Source organism: Filicampus tigris, chromosome 4 (assembly GCF_054856515.1).
Source record: "Filicampus tigris isolate MCC_2025a chromosome 4, RoL_Ftig_1.0, whole genome shotgun sequence".
NCBI lineage: Eukaryota > Metazoa > Chordata > Actinopteri > Syngnathiformes > Syngnathidae > Filicampus > Filicampus tigris.
In genome coordinates, this window is record NC_141220.1 from 7,439,602 (window position 1) to 7,463,174 (window position 23,573).

General features: G+C 40.5%; 1 protein-coding gene across 2 annotated transcripts; it reads right to left on the minus strand.

Moving 5' to 3' along the window:
- Positions 1-7,451: 7,451 nt before the first annotated feature.
- On the minus strand, positions 7,452-22,336 carry ca5a (carbonic anhydrase 5a). Of its 2 annotated transcripts, none has more exons than XM_086027629.1 (7): positions 21,831-22,336; positions 18,263-18,460; positions 16,768-16,886; positions 14,350-14,445; positions 13,643-13,705; positions 12,729-12,887; positions 7,452-9,889 (listed from the first exon to the last, which is right to left on the minus strand). In XM_086027629.1, the coding sequence occupies exons 1-7, from the start codon at positions 21,979-21,981 to the stop codon at positions 9,719-9,721; spliced, it is 957 nt and encodes a 318-aa protein (XP_085883755.1). In that variant the 5' UTR covers positions 21,982-22,336; the 3' UTR covers positions 7,452-9,718. The 2 variants fall into 2 exon arrangements, with proteins under 2 accessions (XP_085883755.1, XP_085883756.1); XM_086027630.1 differs by lacking the exon at positions 21,831-22,336 and adding an exon at positions 18,567-20,373.
- Positions 22,337-23,573: the final 1,237 nt, after the last annotated feature.

The window sequence follows — 23,573 nt, forward strand, 5'->3', positions numbered from 1 at the left end:
TTCTATTTGTAGTGGCCCTGTGTCCGGCCTACGGGTAGGGCGTGGTAAAATTTATTGCGCTGCGCACTCAACCGACAGCTTTTGAGCTTGAGCGAGGGAGCTGTGCTTCATTGATCGTTGTCACATGGGAACATGACTGTGGCAACGTTCAGGAGCCGCTAAATGTAATCAGAGGCTGAGTGCGTGCTGCAGCTGCTGCTCATACCATCTTTGTGTGCCAGGAGGTACGGTCACCAACGCAAACGTGCTGTGCAAGAGACGAGCCCCAGCGCAATTAAAACTGACAGTCCACATTTGCATTTCCGCACACTTCTAGCTCATAGAACTAGACAGATTGTCATTTGCGCTTACTCTTTTTCATTCGCACATCAGGGGCCACACATGTAGCTACAGATAGGTCATTTCCTGTGCTCGGACAAGACAGGTTCAGTCCATATTACTGGCCAGAGGGGGCTCTGCATGTCTGGCTTCCCAAAGCCTGAAGAATGTAGGACAATCATATCAAGTGAAGCCTCCGCCCAGGAGACAGAAATACACCATGATTCATTCATTCATTACATTTAATGCACTCATTTTAATCCCTGGTGGGGGGGAGATTTCATTTACAGACTTTAAATGACCCTGGGGAAAAAAAAGGTTAGCTGATCCAGTAGGATTTTCCTGACGTATTATTTTTGTGGCTGCTCAAAGTTGCATATGGTCCTGGTTAGTGCATTTCCATCACAGTCGTAAGGTTCTGGGTTCAAATCTTGGCTCAGGCCTTTCCGCGTGGACTTTGGATTTTCACATACGGGTATTTGGGCTTCTTCATACATTCCAAAAATATGCAAGTTGAAACTCTAAATTGGCTTTAGGTTTGAAGGTGAACATAAATGATTGTTTTTTTTCAATACATTTTCTGTGATTGACTGGCAATCAATCCAGGATTTTCCCCCACCTTGGCCCAAAGGTAGCTATGACTTGTGCATTTTACGACATAAGCCAGTACTGGTCTCGTTGTGTGCTACATCTGGGTATGTTATGTTTTTTGGTGCAATTTTTTAATTTTTTCCCATAATGTCTTAAACTATAGTGTTTTGCACACATACAACCATGTACATCCCCAGCAGAACAACATACTGTACAGTAAATATGGTGCTACTTTGTGGTTGGGAAATAAAAATACTGTATTACTTGAGTCAATTTTGGTACACAGCCCTGAACGTGAGACCCTGGGAGCTAGAGTGATAAAGATGAACCGAAGTTTCACCTTTAGTATGACAAAGACCCAAACATCCATTGATCCATCCAGTTTCTAGACGGGGTACATCCTGAACTGGTCGTCAGGCTATCGCTGTGCACTTACAGCCAAACAACTACTTCCCACTCACATTCACACCTATGGACGTTGGACGATTTCTCAACCAAACATGCACATTTTTGGAATGGACGGGGAAGCTGGAGTGTCCAGGGAAAATCCACTCAAGCATGGGGGAAAATGCAAAGATCATACGGGAAGGTCAGAGCCGAACCATGCGGCCCCGACCCGACTCCAAAAATATATTCAAAATAACAAATATGCTCTACTACAGGATAGGGAGAGTAGATGTAGAAATGCATTTCTTTCTGTCACATGACATTGTGTGGTTGACAATGACATTTTTTAATTTCGGGTATTCTAACGTAGGACAAGAATGAAATAATGACAGTTTCTCCTGTAGGAAGCTTTCCTTCAAGTTTGTATCTGTCCAACTCAGCAGAAACTAGAAGACTTGTGCATGGTTTGAAATCTTTCCCACCACTGTGAGCCGCTGGTCTGTGATTATCCCAATGTCCCATATGATTTCAATAATGATCTTTTTTCATGTGGCAATGACTTTTGGGCCCCTGAATAAATCAAACAATGTGCCCACTGCCATTTAACAATTACAGTTATGAGAGACATCCATCTGCTCTGATGGGAAAGGCCAAGTCACCAAGTGACACTGTGGTGTGGGTGTGGGATACATTTGCAAATGTGCCTGCAACTTCTTTCCCAGACAGTTCTTTAGGGTCTGACCCATTAAAAATGTCTAGTGGGTTTCCACAATTGATGTCCATCATTCTAAATCAACACTCAACAGCATTGCTTATGTATTTGTTTTTTTTATTATTATTATTATGTATTATTTTTGAATCATCTGGCAATAAAAGCTGAATGTTTACCGTGAAATTTGCTTATGATTCTTAAGGCCGTTGTTGTTTATCCCAGTGGGCCAAATGTAACGCAGCTCATCATAAGCCAGTAATATAAGACGAACGCACAAATGCATCTCAGCAAAGCTGTGTAGTGTCTGCATGGAAAACCAAGCTCAGGAATGCTACACAAACACCCCAGGCAGTCCAAGGAGCAGTTATGAGTGAAAATGTGGGAAGATGATGAGAAAGCTTCTTGTGGTTGGCCTACTGTTCAGAGGAAGAGGTTCCTGTTAATGTATCTCGCCAATAAAGGCTTGGTCCCTTCAAACAGAACACAAACGAATGACAGGAAGACATGCAAGTGTTAGTGCACAACTTCACCTCGAACATACCATAGCTTCCATACCAATAGATATAAAAAAGTTAACAACCATACATCCATTTTCTATAGCGCATATCCCCTTTAGAATTTCGGAGAGTTCTTTCCTCCTATCCCATCGGTAAAAAAGACAGACTTCACCCTGGACTGGCCCCCCGTGACATTAAAAAAAAAAAAAAAAAAAAATTTATCAACAAATGATATTAAACTGCATTTTTCTTTACTGGTAAGTTCACCAAAAGACACCAGAAAACCATCATGTACTGCATGTATGTTAATGTCCTTTATCCCAGACATACACACAACCATAAAGCAGAAGTCAACTCAAAATTTTTCTTTACAATAATATGTTCTATGGCCTTCCACTTGTCTAAACACGGCATTCTGATTAATATTGCGCTTGTGGAGTATGAGTTAAGCACCAAAATTCACCCGTTTTTAGCCATATAAATCAGATAATGACCAATCATAGCTCAGCTTCAGAAAACAGGTGCGCTGTGATTGGTCATTACCTGAGCCCTGAACAATTGTGATGTCATTTTTAGTCGACGGAAGTGACAAAATGGCCGCCCCCAGATATGGCTAAGAACAGGGGGATTAACTCTTATTCCATAAACTAAATATTTATCAAAATGCCTTGTTTCAACTAGTGGGACTGCATAGAACATATTCTTGAAAAAATTAGGTTTGGGTTGACTTCCACTTTAAAACAAACATCTGCCGTGAGCATCTCTGGACGCGAAGGGGAGAACATCTGCTTCGAATGAAGTTTGAGAGTCTCCAAAAGTCGACAATCTCATCTCAAAAAGTTGTTGGATTCGTCTTTCGAGAAATTGTTGTTGTTAACAGATTCGGAAAAGTGGCAAAATACAATAACAAAGGCTTAAAGCATGAGTACGAACCAGATAAGCACATTAGCTAACATTGTTATTAACGTAAGCTTGTTACAGCTGCCTCTCCAAAACCGAATGATTTCAACCACAGCGTTACAGGTGGGGTTACAATTTACAAGTACAGCATAACAAATAGGCTACTGTAATTCTATATACTTTGTGTTTTGATCGAAGAATGTCAGTGACCTTTTATTAAGACACATGGGAACTGTTTTAAACAGATTTCAAGACAAGTTGTGTCATAAAATAATAATAATCATTGAGTTACTATCGAGTTGTGGATGTCACATAGGTATACTGCAATCATCAACACGCACACAATCAGGCCCCACATTCATACAATTGAGGGAAACCCAGAGGAGACTGAAAGCTGTGTCCCGGCAGACCGAAGCTTTCTCCCCTGCAGCTAAACACAAAACACACCCTGCAAGGTCAACTTCAACGGCAACTTTTATCTTTTGAATCCAATGGAGAGTAGGATCACACCCAGCTGTGGTAACAGTGTAAAAGAGTCCATAAACAACCCACCCTTTGGACCCCAGGTGTCTGGGTGGGGGCCACTAAACATCCTTTTCTTGTGTCAGGGGCCTTCAAAGATTTCCGCGAGGATGGGATGGGGGTTTCCTACGAAAGGCATTGACCAACATTTTTTATTTTCAAATTTGTTCCTGCTTTGATATTGTCTAAATAGAGGCCTTTGCTTTGGTGAATCATCTGGAGAACAATGGGAGTATATATACATTAAGACCATTTGTAAAACATTGAATGTTGGTGTTTTGTCTGCTTTACATTGAATAGAAAACAACACTGGTTTTGGTTAGCTACATGGTTTATTTTTGCTTTGCTGAAGTTAATGTATTCAATAAACCAAATTTAGTTCCCAAGAGGTAACACGTGGATGATTGTGTAGAATCCTGTGGTTGTTTCCAGGGGTCTCAAGGACAAACTCTCTCTTTGGAAAGAGGAGTTTTAGGACACAAAGCAAAACTATGTCCTGATTTTCAAGATACTATATATGACATACCTAAGGTAAATGTTCTGTGCTTTCACATAGCCTATATAATTGTGTTGTCTTTATTTGTTTATGCTCTGATCTTTAAAGGGACACTTGATTGGGCTGAACGTCAGCACTTCTATACGTAATAAGTCTGTATGAAAAAAATATTTCAGCACTAAAATTCCCCCCCCCCAAAAAAATCTGTGGTGATTTATGGGCTTTTTTGTGACGACTAAAGCCGCAAATTGGCACGCCCACTTTTGGAGCGTGTTTTTCTTTTCCTGTCCATCTCAGACTGTCAACGACATCACAGGGAGGCTTGATCCGTGTTGTTCCTTGTTTTGGTTTGTCACGTTCTGTTGTCACCTAGTGTCTGAAAGTGATTAATTGCCAATAAAATGCATTTGCACATTCCTACTCTAGTCCATTTCAAACTGTGAAAATATAGTGGGCGGCATAATATTTAGTTTTTATTAACATCAAACGTGAGCTCCTATGAAAACACTTATCACCTCCACAAAATCAAACATAATTGTGCTGATCGTTTTTTCGATCTTTTTTTATTTTATTTTTTTAAATTACCTGTTACAGTGGACAATACCAGGAATGTGCATATGAATTTCAGTGACAATTGATCGTAGTTTTCGGACATTCAGCAAAACGCTTTGTTATTTTCCCATAGGCAGCTAAGCGGCCATTGCTCTTTGCTCCCGCTAGCTCTCGTGGCAGAATTAGCTTCGATTGCTAATAGTCAAAGTTAGCAGAAGGAGATCTTCTTCTTACCGTCCATACACGAGGGTTCGTGTCTTGGACAAGCTGCCTGCTCGAGTAAGAGTTTGCTCCACGCCGCCACCGGTCAGACAGTAGCCAGTGTTCTGCCGGATTCCGCTCGGCATCACCGGTGCGCCGTGTGATTGCTAATAATTCGACAAAATGGATGGAGGTATAAACTTTGAAAAGACACGGGGCTCCGTTTCACGGATATCTGCCGTCTAGGCATCCAAGAAGCTCCGTGTCCACCTTCAGCCGTGTTTTCCACTGCCGGTCAGCCAGCCAGGAGCATCGTGTTTGCTACAGAGGAGGTCTTCTTGCAGCGAACGCTTTAATTCTGTCCAGCCAGAGATACAGCGGCGTCGCCGTGCGAGTGGGCCGGCCACTGCGCGTCAATTTCGGATAAATATTAGGCCCGTAAGTCGGCTTGTCGAAATGTCAAAGTTGGACTTGGAAAGATTAAGAGATTTCCAGCGAGGCCGTCTCTTCAGCCGAGTATGGCCATTCAACGCACCTCATTTTTGGATAGACGGCGCAGGGATGGACCTCGGAGATAAAGTCAGTCAAGCTAACACTTTAAATGTAATCTATTCAGCTAACGAAAAAAGCTTCTCGGAACGCAATGTGTTTGCGTTATCTTGGTGATCACATGACATGAAACGACGTATGTGACAAGTGCACCTTAGCTGCATGTAGCCTGCTCAATTCTGGCTCTTTTTGGTCACACATGGAAAGGCTCATCATTTTGTGATGTTTTCAGAGGTTGAAGTGGGCCTGAGTAGAGATGTTAACATGTATTGGGGCTGGTTGATCCCCATTATTTTGGCAATATTAGCAACGTTATTTACAATGACTTTGAATGAAAAAAAAAAAAAAAACATAAATTGAGCTTGCTATTGAAAAATGAACCGTCCCGTCTGAATGATCCCTTTAAATTGTTAGCTATGTTAAGAAGAAAAAGAGTTAAAGTTTTGGATTGCTGTCAGTGGCAGGTAGTTTTTTTCTCATGCTCACAAAAAGATAGGTTTATGTTTTACTGTATTTTGTACTGATCTTGTGTTGCTTTTATTATACTGAATTTTTACAGTGTTTGATGATGGCACTGTCTGATTGTGCCAAACTGCAAATAACGTCAAGCACCTCTCTGAAAACGTCCTGCCTGTTCATTGCGTTGAGGGACAGTTACAGGTCCTTCATTTCTCACTGAGAGTGTTGTAAGGATTCTTACTGGACAACTGTATGTTCATGTACAAGGAATGTTGAGTTGAAATAAAAGACACTCAAGACACAGTCCACCTGCAAGAACTTGAGAAATAGGGATAGTTGCCAAGTACTGACATTGACACTACACTACATTGACATGGCCAGAGCCTAACTGAACATTATTGAACATCTCTTGTGTTGCAAATGTACTCGAGGCCATTATCAACAGCAAGACTTCCTCCTGTTCTGTTCTGAGCAAAAGGTCTGAACATTATGTTTTTGTCCATGTGATAGTTTGTTTTTAATACAGCTATAAAATTTGATTGCTCCTTTGATGGCAATATTGAGGAAACAGGAATCCTTAATTTCAGAAGAGTATACTGATCACTTATATATTATTAAACGTTGGATATGTCAGTACTATTGAGAAAGGGTATGAATAATTTACAATATGGAACTTTTTAATTTACATTTCTTCCCTAAAAGAACACAACAGAATACCTTTAGACATGCATGGGGGGGGGGGTCTCAGTTTTGTTGTGGATTTTGTTTGCTGCATCCGGCGCAAGTTGTCCTGAATTTGAGCAGGACGTAAGGGAATTTCAAGACTCATTACAATCTGGAGTGAAATGTTCACCTCAGTGTCAGGAAGTTTGGTTTCAGATGAAGGTCATGGGATCTCATGACACAAAACACAGTGAAAAACACCCAAGAATGGCGAAGAACAGAACCTTGGACTAATCTGAGCCCTGATCTAAATCCTGTTGTACAATTGTGGAAGGAGTTTAATCATGCCATCTGGAGCAGGCACAACAGAATTTCCATTTTGTAGGGCCACAAAATAGCAATCCCCTGTTTTTCATTAGTTACTTTTCAGTTAATTTTCATGAATTATTTTCTCAATTTCACGTTATTTCGGTGACTATTCTTCTTTCTTTAGGTAGGGTACCAATAATTTTGTCCCTGGGTGTCTACATTGGTCACTATCATGTGGATATAAAATTGGATTGTTAACAAGGATACACAAAAAAAAAAAAAATCACAGACACGGTTATTTCTTACATTACACACCAATTTATTGCTATGCCTATGACATGAATTAATGTCAATTTCCATCCATCTCCATCTGGACAATCAACAATTTGTTTTCATATAATCCCTTAAAAGAAAAGTGCTTCCTGGTTGCACGGCGAGACAACAGAAGAGTCATCCAGAAAGGCATGCTGTGAGAGGAGAGACTTTGATGAGTCCCTGCTGTCCAGGAATGTTGACCGCCTCATGAACATGAACAAAACAGCAGCCATAATATGTAGTGCATATAGGAAGTGTGCAACATACATGACAATGGACATTCTATGATCCCCGGACTGAAAAACAGAATGGTTTGCAAGAGCTGCAGATGATAAAAGGCATCATGAAATTGACTAATAACAATTGATTTGTAAAAAAGAATGCATGTTATCTGAATAATGTCAGACTCATTAATACGGTGCTAAAAAAAAATACAGTGCTAAAAAAAAAAATCATACAGAGACCCACAGAGACAAAATTACACTGAAATCATCATTGAATAAATGTTGATTGCAACAAAGAAAGCTATGAGTCACTTGGATGAAACATTATACTGATGATGTTCATATTAATAGCATTCAAATAGGCATCAATGAAGTTTCACATAATAAAATGCCATGACACATGATGGCAGACAACATCATTCAAATGCATCTATGAAACATGAGATGAAGGCAGTGTTGTGTTGCATTAGATGGTAAACCACAAACAATAAAATTGACACAAACTGTTTTGATGCACAAATTTACGTTTCATAAATATGCCCGGCAAGAAACTGCCAGCCATGACCTGCTCATCTAGGATAGTGTGTAGCTTTCACATCCTGTTTCAATCACTTGCGAGTGCGTATTATGTCTTTTCACTACACAACCAGTCCACTTGGACCCCAACAAGGACCTACTGGGGAGATGCCTCAGGGTGGGTGGCTGAGCTCATGGGATAAAAGGCTACTTCAAGAGAGGAGGGGGGTCACTATGGACATTCATGTTGTTACAATGGGATTAGAATGACAACCGTGAGTGCTCAGCCTCAAATGAAAATGAATGGTGGCCGTCGCTTATGATCACAGTCAGATACACTCTTCAAGTAGAACCATTCTATGTAGCAAGCACCTGAAGAATAGTTTTCTACACTGTCAAACTTTTGTCGTCTCGTCCTAACTCCCCTTTGACCCCCATTTCATAATCAGCCGGGCTGTGTTTTTGTCTACAGACCGCCTCAAAGTTGTGCCTCTTTGCCAAACCTTGCATAGTAAGATTCACCCCTCAAGGCACGGTTGATGGATATGATTAGAGTTGGTTGAGCTCTTTCAAATTAAGGCTGCTTTTTGAACATTATGAAAAGACATCAAGAAACAATAAAATTCTGTAAATACGCAAGGAAATGCGGTCATTCTAGCTTTTGACAACCCTTGAGCAGGCCCTTGAGCAGGCCCTTGAGCGGTGGAAACTATCACAATGAATGTGGCAGTAGACGTAAACAAAAGCCTTGACAACAAGGAAAGAAGATCATTTGAGACCACTGAGGAGATTCATTCTTTTCAATTACCCCACAATAGAAGTGCAATTGGAGTTCCTCTCAGCAATTAAATTGTGGAGGTCCGCTCAACATAATTTAAGGCACTGTACTAGATTATCTATTTAGGATCAAATATATCCACATAAACTGGCATGTGTAAATGTATATGAGCGGTTCTGAATAAGTGCTAATTAATGTTGCGTAAAAACTTGAATTTGTTGTGTGGGATTCTTGTCACAGACAGGGTAAAAAAAACAAAGACTCTCAGTATAAAATCTGGTGTAATATCAGTATACTGTACGTGAGCGCGGTGCAAAAAGTTGTTTTCACTTTTACACCGACTGTGGCCAGCACACGGCGCTGTTGAGTCTACGCCAGCAGCTCCACCGTTCACCTTCAGCTACTGATTGATAGAACCTCTTAAACATAAAATCAATAAAGTGTCAATTTAAAATAAATATAATTTATGTGAATACAAATATGTAAAACAACAGATTTCACCTGTAACCAACCAGTTATTAGTTTGCAAAACCAATAGCCCAAATTGAATGGCGTTTTCAAAACTAGCCGAAAATACAACTTTCCTCACATCCTTCCAGTACCATTTGTAAATGATAAAAAATGTTTTGTCTGTCAAAGAGCGATTGATTGTAATACATTTCTTTGAGAAAATACACTTGTTTTGGTGCACCAACTGTAACAGGATGCAAAGTACTGCACTTGGTGGAATCAGTGGGTGTGCTGGTCATCTTGGTCAGATGGCGACTCTTTTAGGAAGGGGCTGAAGGAAGAACGCACGGTGCGACCCCGCAGGGGCTGCTGCACACGGAAGTTGTTCACCATGCTCTTCTGGACCTCCTCCTCGGCCGAGGTGAACAGAAGGCTCCGGAAGACAGCCAGCTTGGAAGGGACAAAAGGCAGAAATTGATTACTTATACAAAGACTTCCAGGATTTAAAATACCAAGCATTGGGAAGTAGAGTGATTATCAACCAAATAGAAAACAAACACATTTTCATGCAACAAAGAAAATAGAAATGCTAATCAAGTATGAATTGGGGAACTAAACAAACATTAATGTTTGTTTGGGAGCACCATAACATGCTAAGAAAGTGAATTTTAATAAAAAGCAGTGCGCTGAAGTTGTTGTTTTTATTCTCAGGCACAGTATTTCTATAGTGCCCTGTGATTGGCGGGCAACCAGATCATGGTGTACCCTACCTCTCACCCAAAGTACGCTGGGATAGGCTCAAGCTCACCGGCAATCCTAATGAGGACTAGCAGCATAGAAAATGGACAGCAGTATGACACTTCAATCGGTAAATATTTGATGTCAACCGGTGGTCTTGTGAGAGGGCAAAACTATCTTGAGCCTTCTTAACTCAAATCAAGATTATCAACGTAAGTGTCATGTCCTTAGTACATGGTAACTTAAAGCGGAAGTCATGTTGTATGCAAGCCCACTAGTTGAAACAGGGCATGCTGATAAATATTGCGTTTGTGGAATAAGTGTTAATACACTCGTTTTTAGCCATCTCTGGGGGCGGCCATTTTGTCTTCTGTCGACTGAAAATGACATCACAACTGCTCACAACGACCAATCATGGCTCAGATTCAGAAAAAAGGTCAGCCGTGATTGGTCGTTGTGAGAAGTTGTGATGTCATTTTCAGTCGACAGAAGACAAAATGGCCGCCCCCTGAGATGGCTAAAAGTGCATTTTGCTGCTTAACTTATATTCCACAAACGCAAAATTAACCAGAATGCCGTGTTTCAACTAGTGGTCCTGCTGGGAACATATGCTTGAAATAAATATGTTTGGGTTGACTTCTGCTTTACAAAAAAAAAAAAAAAAAATCTAATAATTGGGGGTTTTTTTCGCACTGATCTGCTCTGAAAGATTAAAAGATCACCAAAATCATGAGTAGAAACCATGAACAACTGAGACACAATAATAAAGCTACCATTGGACAACTTGAGAAATTGTAACAACTGGCACATTATTTTCATCCTTAATTATCGATACCAAGCAAAATATTGATAAAAATCATTGTGCGGCATCTTATAGAGGCAGTAGACGAAAAGGTCAGGAATGAACAGGCACTATTCCTTAAGTGCATGGCGGATGCGCTGAACATCTTATTTGCATTCACGTCATATAACAATGCACAGAATTGGCAGAGGCAAGTATAAATTGGATAGATTTTGAAAAGGCCTTCAAGAGCATATACTGTGAAGGCCACTGGACAATTTTAAGGATGTATGGAATCCCACAACATACAGAACGGTGGACCTCATCAAGACCTTCTATGCATTTCAAATAGTCTAGTGGTAGTAGAGAAAGGAGTCAGACAAGGACGTGCAATGTCAGCATTGCTCTTCCACATCGTTATCGACTGGGTGATGGGCCAGAAGACAGAAGACAAAACAAGAAGTGCGCGATGGACCCTCTTCTCAGAACTGGAAGACCTTGATTTTGCTCATGACCTACAGTAGCTCCATTTTCACACACTCACCAACACATGCAAGAGACAAGAACTTTGTACAGCAAGCTAGCCAAAAAATAAACAAGAGAAAATCTGAAGTGATGTCACTAAACATCTCAGAACCTTTTACCAATTACTAAAAAAATACAACTGGTTCATGAAGCATCCTGACGCTTCACTTTCCAATCACTAGTGTGTATGTTTCTCCCAAGTCAGATGAGTTTCCAACTATAATGGAGTCACCACAAGTTAAATGGATACTTCGCACATGTATGCCATTTGCAGAAGTAAAACGGTAATCATTTCTTTATAATTAATTTGCTAACAATTACTTTTCATGTACATTTAATCATTTTAAAAACAATTTTAAAACGAATATAGAAGACTAAATAAGTGCAGTAGCATCCACTTTGTTTTATGTCTTAATTGTAAGTGTAAACAAGATACATTTTAAACGTAACATGTCAACAACCTAGGACTACTTGATGGGGTGCCATGGAGATGTATATGCAGATATTTATAACCCTAACCCAATTACACAATAATGTCCAGTAAGATCAGTCATATATAATATAAATTTAACTGCGTCAGACCGATACAAAAAGCTGTTTCTGGTCGGCCCCTTGCAAATGTTGCTTCGCATTATGGCATTTCTTTTGTTTGTGTACTCCTCGTTGTCCAATGCGTTTCTATTGTCAAGCAGTAAATTACACACATTGTGTCTCATTGGAACCATAATGGACGTACCCGTGTTGAAAATGTTGCCATAAAAGTGAAATATATTAATATGGAGGTGTATTGTTCAGCTCTTATGCATTTTTCCAACCTAAACCAATTAATTAGTACAAATCAAGCCACATATGTAAAGTTAAAGAGTTAAAGAAGACCCTTTTTAACAGTTAGCTGAGGTTCTTCCATTTCTTCTGCTACTGCCAGTACTTGTGCTGTTTCATCTTCATTGAATTATCTGGAGGCCGGATGACCTGTGGCGCCATGCTGCCTCTCACAGGTCAGTCTTGGTACTACGACAGATGTCTGGTTTGGGGGAGGAGCGTCGCCAGTGGAGAATTTATATAGCACTTATGCACTTTGAAAAAAATGCTGATGTCCTGTACATTATTACACAAAAATGTAATTTTCTGTTGCCGCTCAAAAGAAAAAACGTCTTTTATCTCATACAGAACCAATAGGAAACTAAGACACATCAGAGTGATAGGAGTGGAAGAATGGTGACTATTAGAGGCTATTTCATATACCTGATCATGGCTAACTTCTATGGGCTGCTTCATGACAATCCAGGTGACAGACTCTGTCAGAGGAGGCGTCGTAAGAGAGCCGTGGTACGTCCAGTAATCCTCAGTGTTATTCGGCAACAGGCAGCCAGCGTCAAATTTTGTAAACTCTACCACACTTCCCTGCAGAAATTACACACAGCACACAATTGAGGCTATTTTAAGATACAAATATGAATGTATGTTAAAAAATGCTCATGTCTCAACGTAATTTTTGTCATGGGCCAAATAACTTCGGCGGGCCGTTTTGATTGCCTCATATTACATAAACGGAACAAGTTGATGAATAACTCGTTTTGAATTCAGAGGCCAGCAAAAACGGTTTGTTCAAATATTGTTACATTTACTTTAAGCGAGGGATTGCCAACAAGCATTCCAACATTTTCTAAAGTGAATACAATGTTGGTAATTCAGCAAGAAACATGAAATCAAGGCACATAATTTCCTTTGTAGTGCCACATAAAATGATTGAGTTAGACACCTGTGATATAGAGTGTACAATCACAACTAAATCATATGACTAATAAGCATCACAGATAAGCTTTACACTATTGCATTATTAAATGCATTATCGACTGTCGCATTTGATAACATCATTGAATATACAGCCATTGGATTGTCACTTAATAATTAGCATGAGGCATGAGAGCAGGTCAGTCCCCTGGAAATGATTCAACCATCCAGGTGACCTACATATAAGTTGACAAAGCCACTTTATTCGGTAGACCTGCATAATCTAATGGGTCCAATGTAAGATTTGTATGACAAATGTTGCCTTAAGAAGGTTAGTTATTGTAAACTCGGATTGATATTCTCACAGAGGTATTCATTATGCAAAAAGGCACTCAGTGCATGCGTGTGTCTAATAGGGGACTTACTTTGTGTCTGATTGCAGGGAGAGCATCCACCAGTTTCTGCAGGCCATCGTGTCTCTTTCCCACCTACACAAGTGTAGAGTTGTTTGAATTAGGGATGTGCATGATAAATGATCGGGTCATTCTTAATGGTTCAAATTGTGGAGCTAATTCTTTAATGTTAACTGTTAATACTAGGTAGTAAATTGATGGAGGGAGAATTTAGCAGCTACCAAGAGAGCTTATTTCAGACCCAAGTAGCTTGCAGCCAAACTAAGCTGTAGTAAGTTCAACAACAAGCAGGTAAAAAAATTGTTTTGAGATCTCCTGAGGACAAATCCATCCATCAATTTTCTATAGCCCTTGTCCTCCTTAGACTTGCGGGTTAACTGGAGCCTATTGCAGTTTATTTTAAAGTGAGAAGCACAGTACACGATGAACCAGTCACCAGCCAATCAGAGAGCACATGTAGACAAACAACTATTAAAATCTAGAGAAACGTTTGGGTTTTCATTGAACCTTGTATGCACAATTTTGGAATGTTGGATGAAGTTGGAGTAACTGGGGAAACCCATGCAAACAACATGCAAAGACCACAGAGGAAGGCTGTAACCTCAGAACTGTGAAGTGAATGTACTAATAACTGAACCACCGTGTAACCACATACAATTTGTGCAAAGTACATGCTGACTGTGTTCTCTGAACGTTCTGAAACTGTGCGTGTGTATTACCTTGAGAAAGACTCCAATTACAGCCAGGCCATTGTCCTCCATCACCGCCTCCTCAAACAGACTGTACTTGTCTGAGTTCCAGTGGACCAAGTGAAGCTGAAAACACAAACAGTACACGTCAACCATTAGTTTGTATGCAGGTGGAAGAGACAATAAACTATGAACTCAAACTCCTCATCGACTCTCCCTTGCGTGCTTTCTCTCTGACCAGTACACTGTACAACACTTTCTTTGTGACTAAGTCATTGTAGCACCTGCAGAAATGTATGGCACATATTGGTCCACGTGTTTCTTGGGGATTGTTATTGTACCAAGTAGGTTACATTAGGCCATTTGTATGTTAGTTAGCAGGATTATGCCAAAACTATTAAAATGATTTCTGAAAATGCACAGTACTGTATGTATTTTGGCTAACTGGATGTTTCAGGTCTTCAGTAAATTTCCATTCATCCATCCATCCATCCATTATCCAATCCGCTTATCCTCACAAGGGTCGCAGGCGTGCTGGAGCCTATCCCAGCTTTCTTCGAGCTGTAGGCGGGGTACACCGTGAACTGGTTGCCAGCCAATCGCAGGGCACACAGAGACAAACATTCACACTCACAATCACACCTAGGGGCAATTTAGCGTAACCAATCAACTTACCATGCATGTTTTTGGAATGTGGGAGGAAACCGGAGTACCCGGAGAAAACCTACGCAAGCACGAAACATGATCAATAAATATTTTAAATGTCAGCTGATTCAAAATCCTCCTGGGTGATGTGTTCAAAGGTTGTACGAGTAGTACATGTTTTATTGTTTTGTTATTCTGGTTGTAAATCTCAATTTATTTCCCACACTGATAGTAAGTGATAAGTTACATCAATGAGACTACTGTACATACAGGAAAAAATGCAATTTACAACAACTGCTCATTGTCATATGTGAGTGACTGCAATTTGAGCCTCCACAAGCGCATTTTAATGCAAAGGTAGCTAGCTGAGTGATGGGAACTGTGACACGAGCACATTCCCAGCATCGGCAATTAGGGCTTGGCAAAAGACATATAGAACACGCACCCATAACTGAAGGAAATTGCAGCAGCACATATGCTGTTGGTGTAGCAGTTATGCAACTAGCAGAGAAGAAAAAAACTCATTTCAATATGGACAAAACATAAGATTAGGTTATAAAGCACCCTTCTTGTTTCTCAGCATTAGCACTGCATGACACGTTAACGTCGCTGTGATTAGCATGCTACTTTAACAGTGAGAGTTGCGTGCAAGTGATTGGTGCTGGAAAAGTAATGTTCACAGTATCCTTTTTTTCTTTTGGGACATAAATCTGCCTGCCGGGGGTCACTGATGGCAGCAGTTAACACTGTACCATAACATTAAATATTCAGGTCACTGAAACAAAAACAATGAGCTGAATGACACTGAAACTGAGCTGATGGGAACTGTGGGGTTGAGTGATTAATGTAAGCTACTCCATTCGTTTTTGTGCAGACAGCTGCACTTCGTATGATGTAATAACGATTGTTAATTCACGCTCAAAAGCCAACACACAATATAACTAAATGAATGTCTATTACATTCATTTTCTATACCGCTCATCTTGATTAGGATAGCAGGTGGCCTGAAGTCCAATCCCATTTGACTCTGGGTGAGAGGCAAAGTACACCCTGGACACTCACCGTTTCTCTTTCTCCAAGCCCTTTTTCTGTCTCGGTCCTGGCCAGTAAACGAAGCTGGCTGTGTTGTGTACCTCTCGGTCCCACGGACCACAATGATATTGTCCAACATTAGTTTTATTTCACCCAACTTATATTTGGCTGTTTGTCTGCTTGTGTTGTAAGTCCGCGTGACGCTGTAAGTACCTTCTTGATGCCGATTAGCTGTCAACAATGCACCGCCATAGAAGAAGAAAAAGAAGGAAAAGAAGAAGGCAAAGAAGGAGGAGAAGAAGAAGTAATTTAGCGGTTAAACTAACACTGATGGACTGACGGACTGACATTACAGTTTTCGTTCGGTTTGAAATAATGACGGGGTGACCATGACGGACAGGTGACCCGGCCGCTCTGACAGGCCGGCAAAATTTGCTGGCCCGCCCACCTCTGCAGAAAGGTTTGAGCTAAGATTTGAATCCAGAACCACTCAACTATCATGTAGACAATCTAAACGTTACTCCAATGTGCTGCCCTAATATCTTATCATATATTCCATTTTACGTACTGCATGTTATTCCTAAAATGTATTCTCCCTTCGTACGCCTCTTTGCAAAACAAGCTTGCACACACACCCATCATGTGGAACTGACTTTGAAGGTAAGCATTTATAATCCTGAAAAGTAATTTTCTCACCTGACAACATCATTTAAACATCTAAGCAAAGGTCTATAATAAGTGAAACGGCACAGTATAGAGATCGTAGCATACCTCTGCAGGAAATAATCTCCTGTCCACGGTGTGCTCTGAACCCCAGGCGTTGCTCTCGCCCCAGTGGAAGTGGAACTGGCACAGCCGAAATTTGTCTTGCAGAGGGCCCCCTTTCAAAGCTGTGGCATCAAATGAGAGAACGTGATTTTGCTATGTTGAATTTAATATGCAAATTTAACAATAAAAGTCATTAAAAAAAAGAGACAATGTGATATCACAGTTAGTTATGTTGCTGTCTCTGGGGAAAAGAAAATGAAGGCAGGTGAGCAGGTTATACATAAAGTAAAACAGGCCTACAAATATCCTGATTGTTGAGTTTTTTTTTTGTTTTTTTTGATTGTCATATAACTGTAATTGCAGCTATTAACCCACTGCAATACATCCAGTCGGTACTTTGTTCAAGGGCACCTCAACAATAGTCAGCACTCGATAAAGTGTTCTTTCCAACTAGTTGCTATACAGTATGTCAAACTTTCAAATATCCCGCTAAAACTCAGAACTGCAACTTAACTGATAAAAAAAAAACAGTATTACTACCATAATTTACAGGTTACGAAACACGACTGTTGCGTTAAGGAATAACGTAGCACTTTTGAAGAGATATTTGCAAAAAATGACCAGAGTGCATTTGACCTTTGCTTCCTTGAACGTCTTACAATATTTCTTCAATATGTAGACTGTTCTCGCTTTGGCATAAAACTTAAATGGCAACAGGTGAACATCACTAAAAAGGAACAAATAGCTGCATACTGATTTGACCTTGAACTACCCAAGTTGCTGTCATATATCATTCAGAATTGATTTATATTTCAGACTTAAGCCAACTGCCGGGTAGTCATAACTTTGTTTTATCAGCAATTGCGCAATCTAATGAAGTTGAATTCAATGATTGTATGAAAGATTCGGCCTCTTACAAAGCTAATAATGCTTGATTTGTATTACCTATGGAGAGCCAAATGGTCATAACGTAAATGACCAAGTATATAGTCTGTTAAAAGAGTAATAAAGCATTGTAATCCACATTTCAATTTTAACGTGTCGTATTTTGTGGTTCTCCCAGCAACATTGTAAGCTCATAATACAAAGACTCCAAACATATGACCTAAATCAGAGTAATCTTTCTTTTTTTTTTAAACAAATTACAACAATCAGTCTGTTACAAGACTTGATTTGTCAACAGTTAGTTTGAGTGCGTAACCCAGTCACTATTATTGTTGCACTCTAGAGAATGACTGACACAGCCACAGTCACATGACAGTCACCAGATCCACATGGTATATTTATCTGTGGTTCTTCACAACTGACTTTACCCCAGGACGCTCTTTAAGACAGCTGACAGAGGAGAGCATCTTTTGCAGAGTTTGTTTGGAATTCAAAGGGGAAACTTTGCTCTCAGTAATACTGCTGTGGAAATGACAAATAGCAAACTACTGTATAGGGTTCAGTCATAGCTGAGCCACTTTATTTTGAGAACATTTAACAGGAGATCACTTACTTGACTTGTCCGTAGTGTCATCATATTCAACCAGGAAGGAGTATCCATTATTCCAGATTTGCTGGCAAGTCGTTGGGTCATAGTCAGTGATCAAATGTTTCAGCTGGGAATCAAAGACGCTCTTGCGGACGACAATATCAATCGGAGACTGGCGGTCACCTCCGGGAACTGCGAGGGGGCCTTGCCACATGGGGTGCACTGGATAGTGGAAGGGGTAGGTGGATCAAATAAGAGAAAGACAACACATGTCAAAATAGACACTATTATAACCGTATGTCTATGGAAACATAAAGAACAAACCTACTTTTCATGTTGTATTCGGCTGCTTCCTGCATTGTGAAACAGCAATCCATTTTAGAATGAAATTTTAACGAAACTATGTCACCGTAAGAAATGACTCAGTAATAGACACTTCGAGACAGACTTGCTTCTTGGGCTGCCTGAAAGAACTGAATGCAAAAGTAGCAGCTGACTAACTCAACTTCCTTCTAGCCGTACATTTCTTCCTTAAAGGTAATGACTAAATAAGAGCCGAGTGGGCCGGCTGTACAGAAAGTGACCTGCGGAATGTTCTGGCACGCCCCCAGCTTCCCTCCACAGGGAGGGAATCAGACCTGGACCACTGGCTGGGTCAAAAAGCCTTCCCAGGCCAAAGTCTGTACAAGGACCTGACTAATTAGACAAAAGTCTGCTTTTTCTCTCCCCACCTTCGTCTGATTGTATCTTCTCCTGAAAGTCACAGAAAGCATACCGATATGTACTTGCGTGTTTAAAAGGGCAGACTATGAGGACAGTCTCTCACTGCCTTAAGCATTAAAAAGTGCATCTACAGAGGAAACAATCATTGTAGTGTATCTTTCAAGGACTCAGAAACAACCACTTGTTGTCGTCATCCGCAATCATGCAGCACAAGGCTTAAGGCTTCCGCTGCGAGCAAAGCTGAACAGGTCTGACTGGGGGATGACCTTCATCTCCTTAAGCCTTTAGCGACTCCTCCTGGGAGCACTTGGCTGCCAAATTCTGTTATTGCAACGGTGCGAATGACGTGCTTTCCGAGCTTTTCGTGCTCAGTCGGCCGCTGCGCGTCTGCTCGGAGTCCGTTCCTGTCTACGTCACGAGTATTCCTCGCCGCAAAGCCACAGACAACTGAACAAGAACAATGCCAAACCTAAATGGAACTTTTAAGAACTCCAGAATACAGCAGCAAACGTCAGTAGAGGTGCAAGATACTACGTCTCTGAAATCTGGAGGTGAAGCCATCAAGTTCATTCCGAGGGCTCCCAACTTAAGTCTAACAAATGTAGCTAAGAATTTAAGTTTAACAGGGATTTAAAACCACACAGTAAGCAAACATGAGGACGAGGACAAGACAGAAACTTTGAACTTAGTGAGGAGGAGTGGCGAGGTCTGTTGATCATTCTTTTGAACACTCGGCTGTGTATTGTCCCCCCAAAAAATAAACACAGACACAAAAGTGATCTAAATTGAGTGCTAGGTATGATCTATCCATCCATACTAAGATGCTAATTTTGTCCCATTGTCGACTGGCGTGCGTATTATACTGAGCAGGGTGTTGATATACATTTTTATGAATTTTGGTTTTTCATATAAAGCTTTCTAGTTTGGTTACAAAAACTTAATTTTAAAGTACACCCATGTTACATATGATGGCGAGAACAGCCATAGCAGCCTCTGCTGCCCTAAGTGGTAATTACAGGAAGCAAGTGTTGTGCAGCCCTCATCAGTGAGGGAGTGAGAATGGTAAATGGTCTTTCACTTGTATAGCGCGCACAGCCCGGGTAGAGATAAAAAAAAAAAGACTCTCAATTCAGTACAGTATTACAGTACTGATTACAATTTGTTCTAACTAATGGTGATTGGCTATATTAAATTAGCTACCCTTTATCATAGACGTGCAGTTGTATAAGCTGTTTTTTCTTTGCAGTCGATACTCCATGTTATCTTCTTTTTTCTATAAAATACAATACAATACAATTTTATTTGTACAACGCATTTCACAACTGTAAAAATATCTCAACCGCTGGACATTCTCTGCCTTTGATGCACTCTTTCATCTTGGCTTGCGCTTTATCACTACTTAGATCTGCATTAATATTGGTCCATGTGAAAAAATATAGTGAAAAACCTGCAATATAAACATAGTAGGATTTAAGAAATCGGCAATCTTTTGACTTTTCTGTATGTGGCCCTATGAAGAAAAGTCTGGATACCCTTGATTTAGATTACGGCATGTTGAGGAAGCCAGAGTACCTGGAGAGAACATGCATTGTCTTTTTTATAATACATATTTTTATTTTGTGCAAAGAAATAGGCTGAGTCCATTTTTTATAACACTTGTTCTCATTGGGGTCACGGGTGTGTTGGAACCTATCCCAGCTGACTTTTGGCTGAGAGACAGGGTGCAGTCAATTGCAGGGAACATGCAAACAACCATTCACACGGATGGGCAATTTAGAGTTTTCATTTAACATGCATGTTTTTAGAGAGTGGCAGACAGGTAGACTATTCGGAGAAAAGCCACGCAAGCACAGGAAGAACATGCAAACGCCACACAGGAAGGCCGCAACCGAGATTCAAACCTCAAACCTTGGAGCTGTCAATAAGATGTGCTAACCACTACCTTACCATGCTGCAAAATGTTAACAACAATTGTCAAATAACACTTGTTTTCTGCACACACAAAATTCCAACGGCCAATTTGACATTGGAAGTGATTAACCTGAACACAATGGACAGATAGGTGCAGCACTCCAACAGAAAAACATATTGATATGAGTGGGGCACCTTTGAGTGAAATCTGGTACATACAGTATTCTAAGTCCTCTGTAATTTGATTGTAGAATTAAGTCAAACCATCCAAGAATACATTATGCACATGATTATGGGTGACAAAGCATCCTATGTTAGTATTCAATACCCTGAAGTGAACATGTGCGTATGGCACAATGGGCCCTTAACCTTTGGGGGAGGTGAGCTCATGAATGGTTTGTCTCTGAGTCAGACACCTTGAATGAAAATATCCATACTGGTTCTAGTTGACACAAGAGAACAAGAAAGGCCGGTTCATGGGTGTGGCGGACAAGTCGCAGCCACTTCTCACATATGCGTTTGTATGATTTGAATTAAGGTTCAAAACATGTACCAGGAACATACTCAATGTGTTGCTGCAGTGTTTAGGAGTATGCATAATTGAATGGGATGCAAAATACTGTATTAACATATTATAACTTTAGTCAGGTTCTACCCACAGCTACGTCATAGTGATGCTTCTAAACCAAACATACTAGCATCCTGGATTGTAAAGAGATTAAATACGCAGGCTCATACGACGTCCCTGTACGACACTTTACGATTATCAACACTACAGGGAAGCGGGAACTCAATTAAATCTGCTGTATCAGTCCAATACATTTCAAAAATAGCTAGAACGAAAGTCTGCTGCTGATCGTCAGCTCCACGAGGCAGGTGCCAAAATGTCACACAAACAGTAGCCGGAACACAATTCAGTTTATAGCACGTCTTGGTGTTCTCAAGAGCAGGTACTCACTTTGCGACAACACATATCTGCTGGAACACGCTATCAGATTACATCCACGGACGGGAGTGAGCCACTGACTCATCCTGGTGTGTCTGAAGAGCTGTCGCTGAAGCTGAGAAGCCAGAGGTCGAATTACTGATGACAAAGTCACCATCTTCATGCAGTCCCGCGTTTCCTCTTTAAATGCAGTCGGCTAACAAAAAGCTTCCCACACCCCGTGGTGCTTTCCCCCACGACCGTACAGCTAACCACTGTGTTGCTGAACTAGCCCAAAGTTAGCTGTCACTTAGGCAGGAAAATGCACTGACAGCAGCCTGCTTTAGTGTGTCTGTATCTCTGCTTCCGTCAGTGAGGCGGGGAGAGAGCAGCACGCAGCCAAAAAAAAACAAATTAAAAACAAATAGATAAAAAGAACAGCGGTCTGTATGACGCTATAGCTTCCATTCGTTCAAAATTCCTTCAAAGAGAACATATTGTACAGGACAGCAGGATGACCCCCCTCTCCCGTTAAAGAGTGTTGACAACAGACGGAAAGGGGAGGGTCTGCGATGTCGACCAATCAGCGTCGACCTCAGAGGGGTGGCAGTGTCAACATTGGTGATGACGGCATACATCCCCTTCAAATGGGTTTTTGTGTACAAGAGGACTACATATACAAGTACAGTACTGTACAATATAGTAACATTTAACTATTTACACATTTAACAAATGTTTCCCTCTATAAACCGTACTACTGATTCGTGTTAATAATTTGTGATTTCATACATTTGTAAATTATAAATTGTTCTTCTGCTATAAGTTTTACCACCTCCGGACACATCTAATGGAAGGTTAAAGTGGAAGTCAAGTAAAAAAATAAATACAAAAGTAATGTCAAATATGTTCTATGCGCCCTCACTAGTTAGTCTACGTGGTATTATTACGTTTGTGGAATATGATTTTTTTCATCCATCTCAGAATACTGACATTTTGTCACTTGTCAAAAAGTATTTCACCAGTGATGGAATAAGTGCCTGCGTGGGTTTCCTCCCACGTTCCAAAAACATGCATGGTAGGTTAATGGGCCACTCTAAATTGGCCCTAGGTGTGATTGTGAGTGTGAATGTTTGTCTCTGTGTGCCCTGCGATTGGATGGCAACCAGTTGAGGGTGTCCCCCGCCTATGCCCGAAGACAGCTGGGATGGGCTCCAGCACGACCGCGACCCTTGTGAGGATAAGCGGATTGGATAATGGATGGATGGAATAATGCGATTTTCTAGGAATTGTGTCATAAGTGATCGTTTGAAAATGTAAACAGTGGCAGAAGTTTAAAAAAAAATAAAGTGTTGCATATTGATCTTTCCTAATTATGTGAGACACATTAATGTAATCAGTGTCTTCACATAAAATAAATGAGTATAATTATTAACGTAATAAAGGTAATTTGATCTAGGTAACAACTCAACTTAATCCTTTAACACTCTAAATATTTACTGGAATACCATAAATGCCCACAAAACATATTTAGCTGATGTTAGCAAACTTGAACAAGAAGTTGGTTCACTGTCAAGAATTAGCATTTTAATATGGCTCAGTTTGCAATAATCCCTGCAGATGGCACAAATCATATGCGACTGAAGTCATCCGATAAAAGAAAAACATCCTGAGAAAGTTCTCAGAAGTTTCAGTGATACTGATAAAATCAATGGCAAAGACTTATTGTCCTAGTCAACATTATTCTTTGTACCTTTCCACAACAAAGGCATACACAAA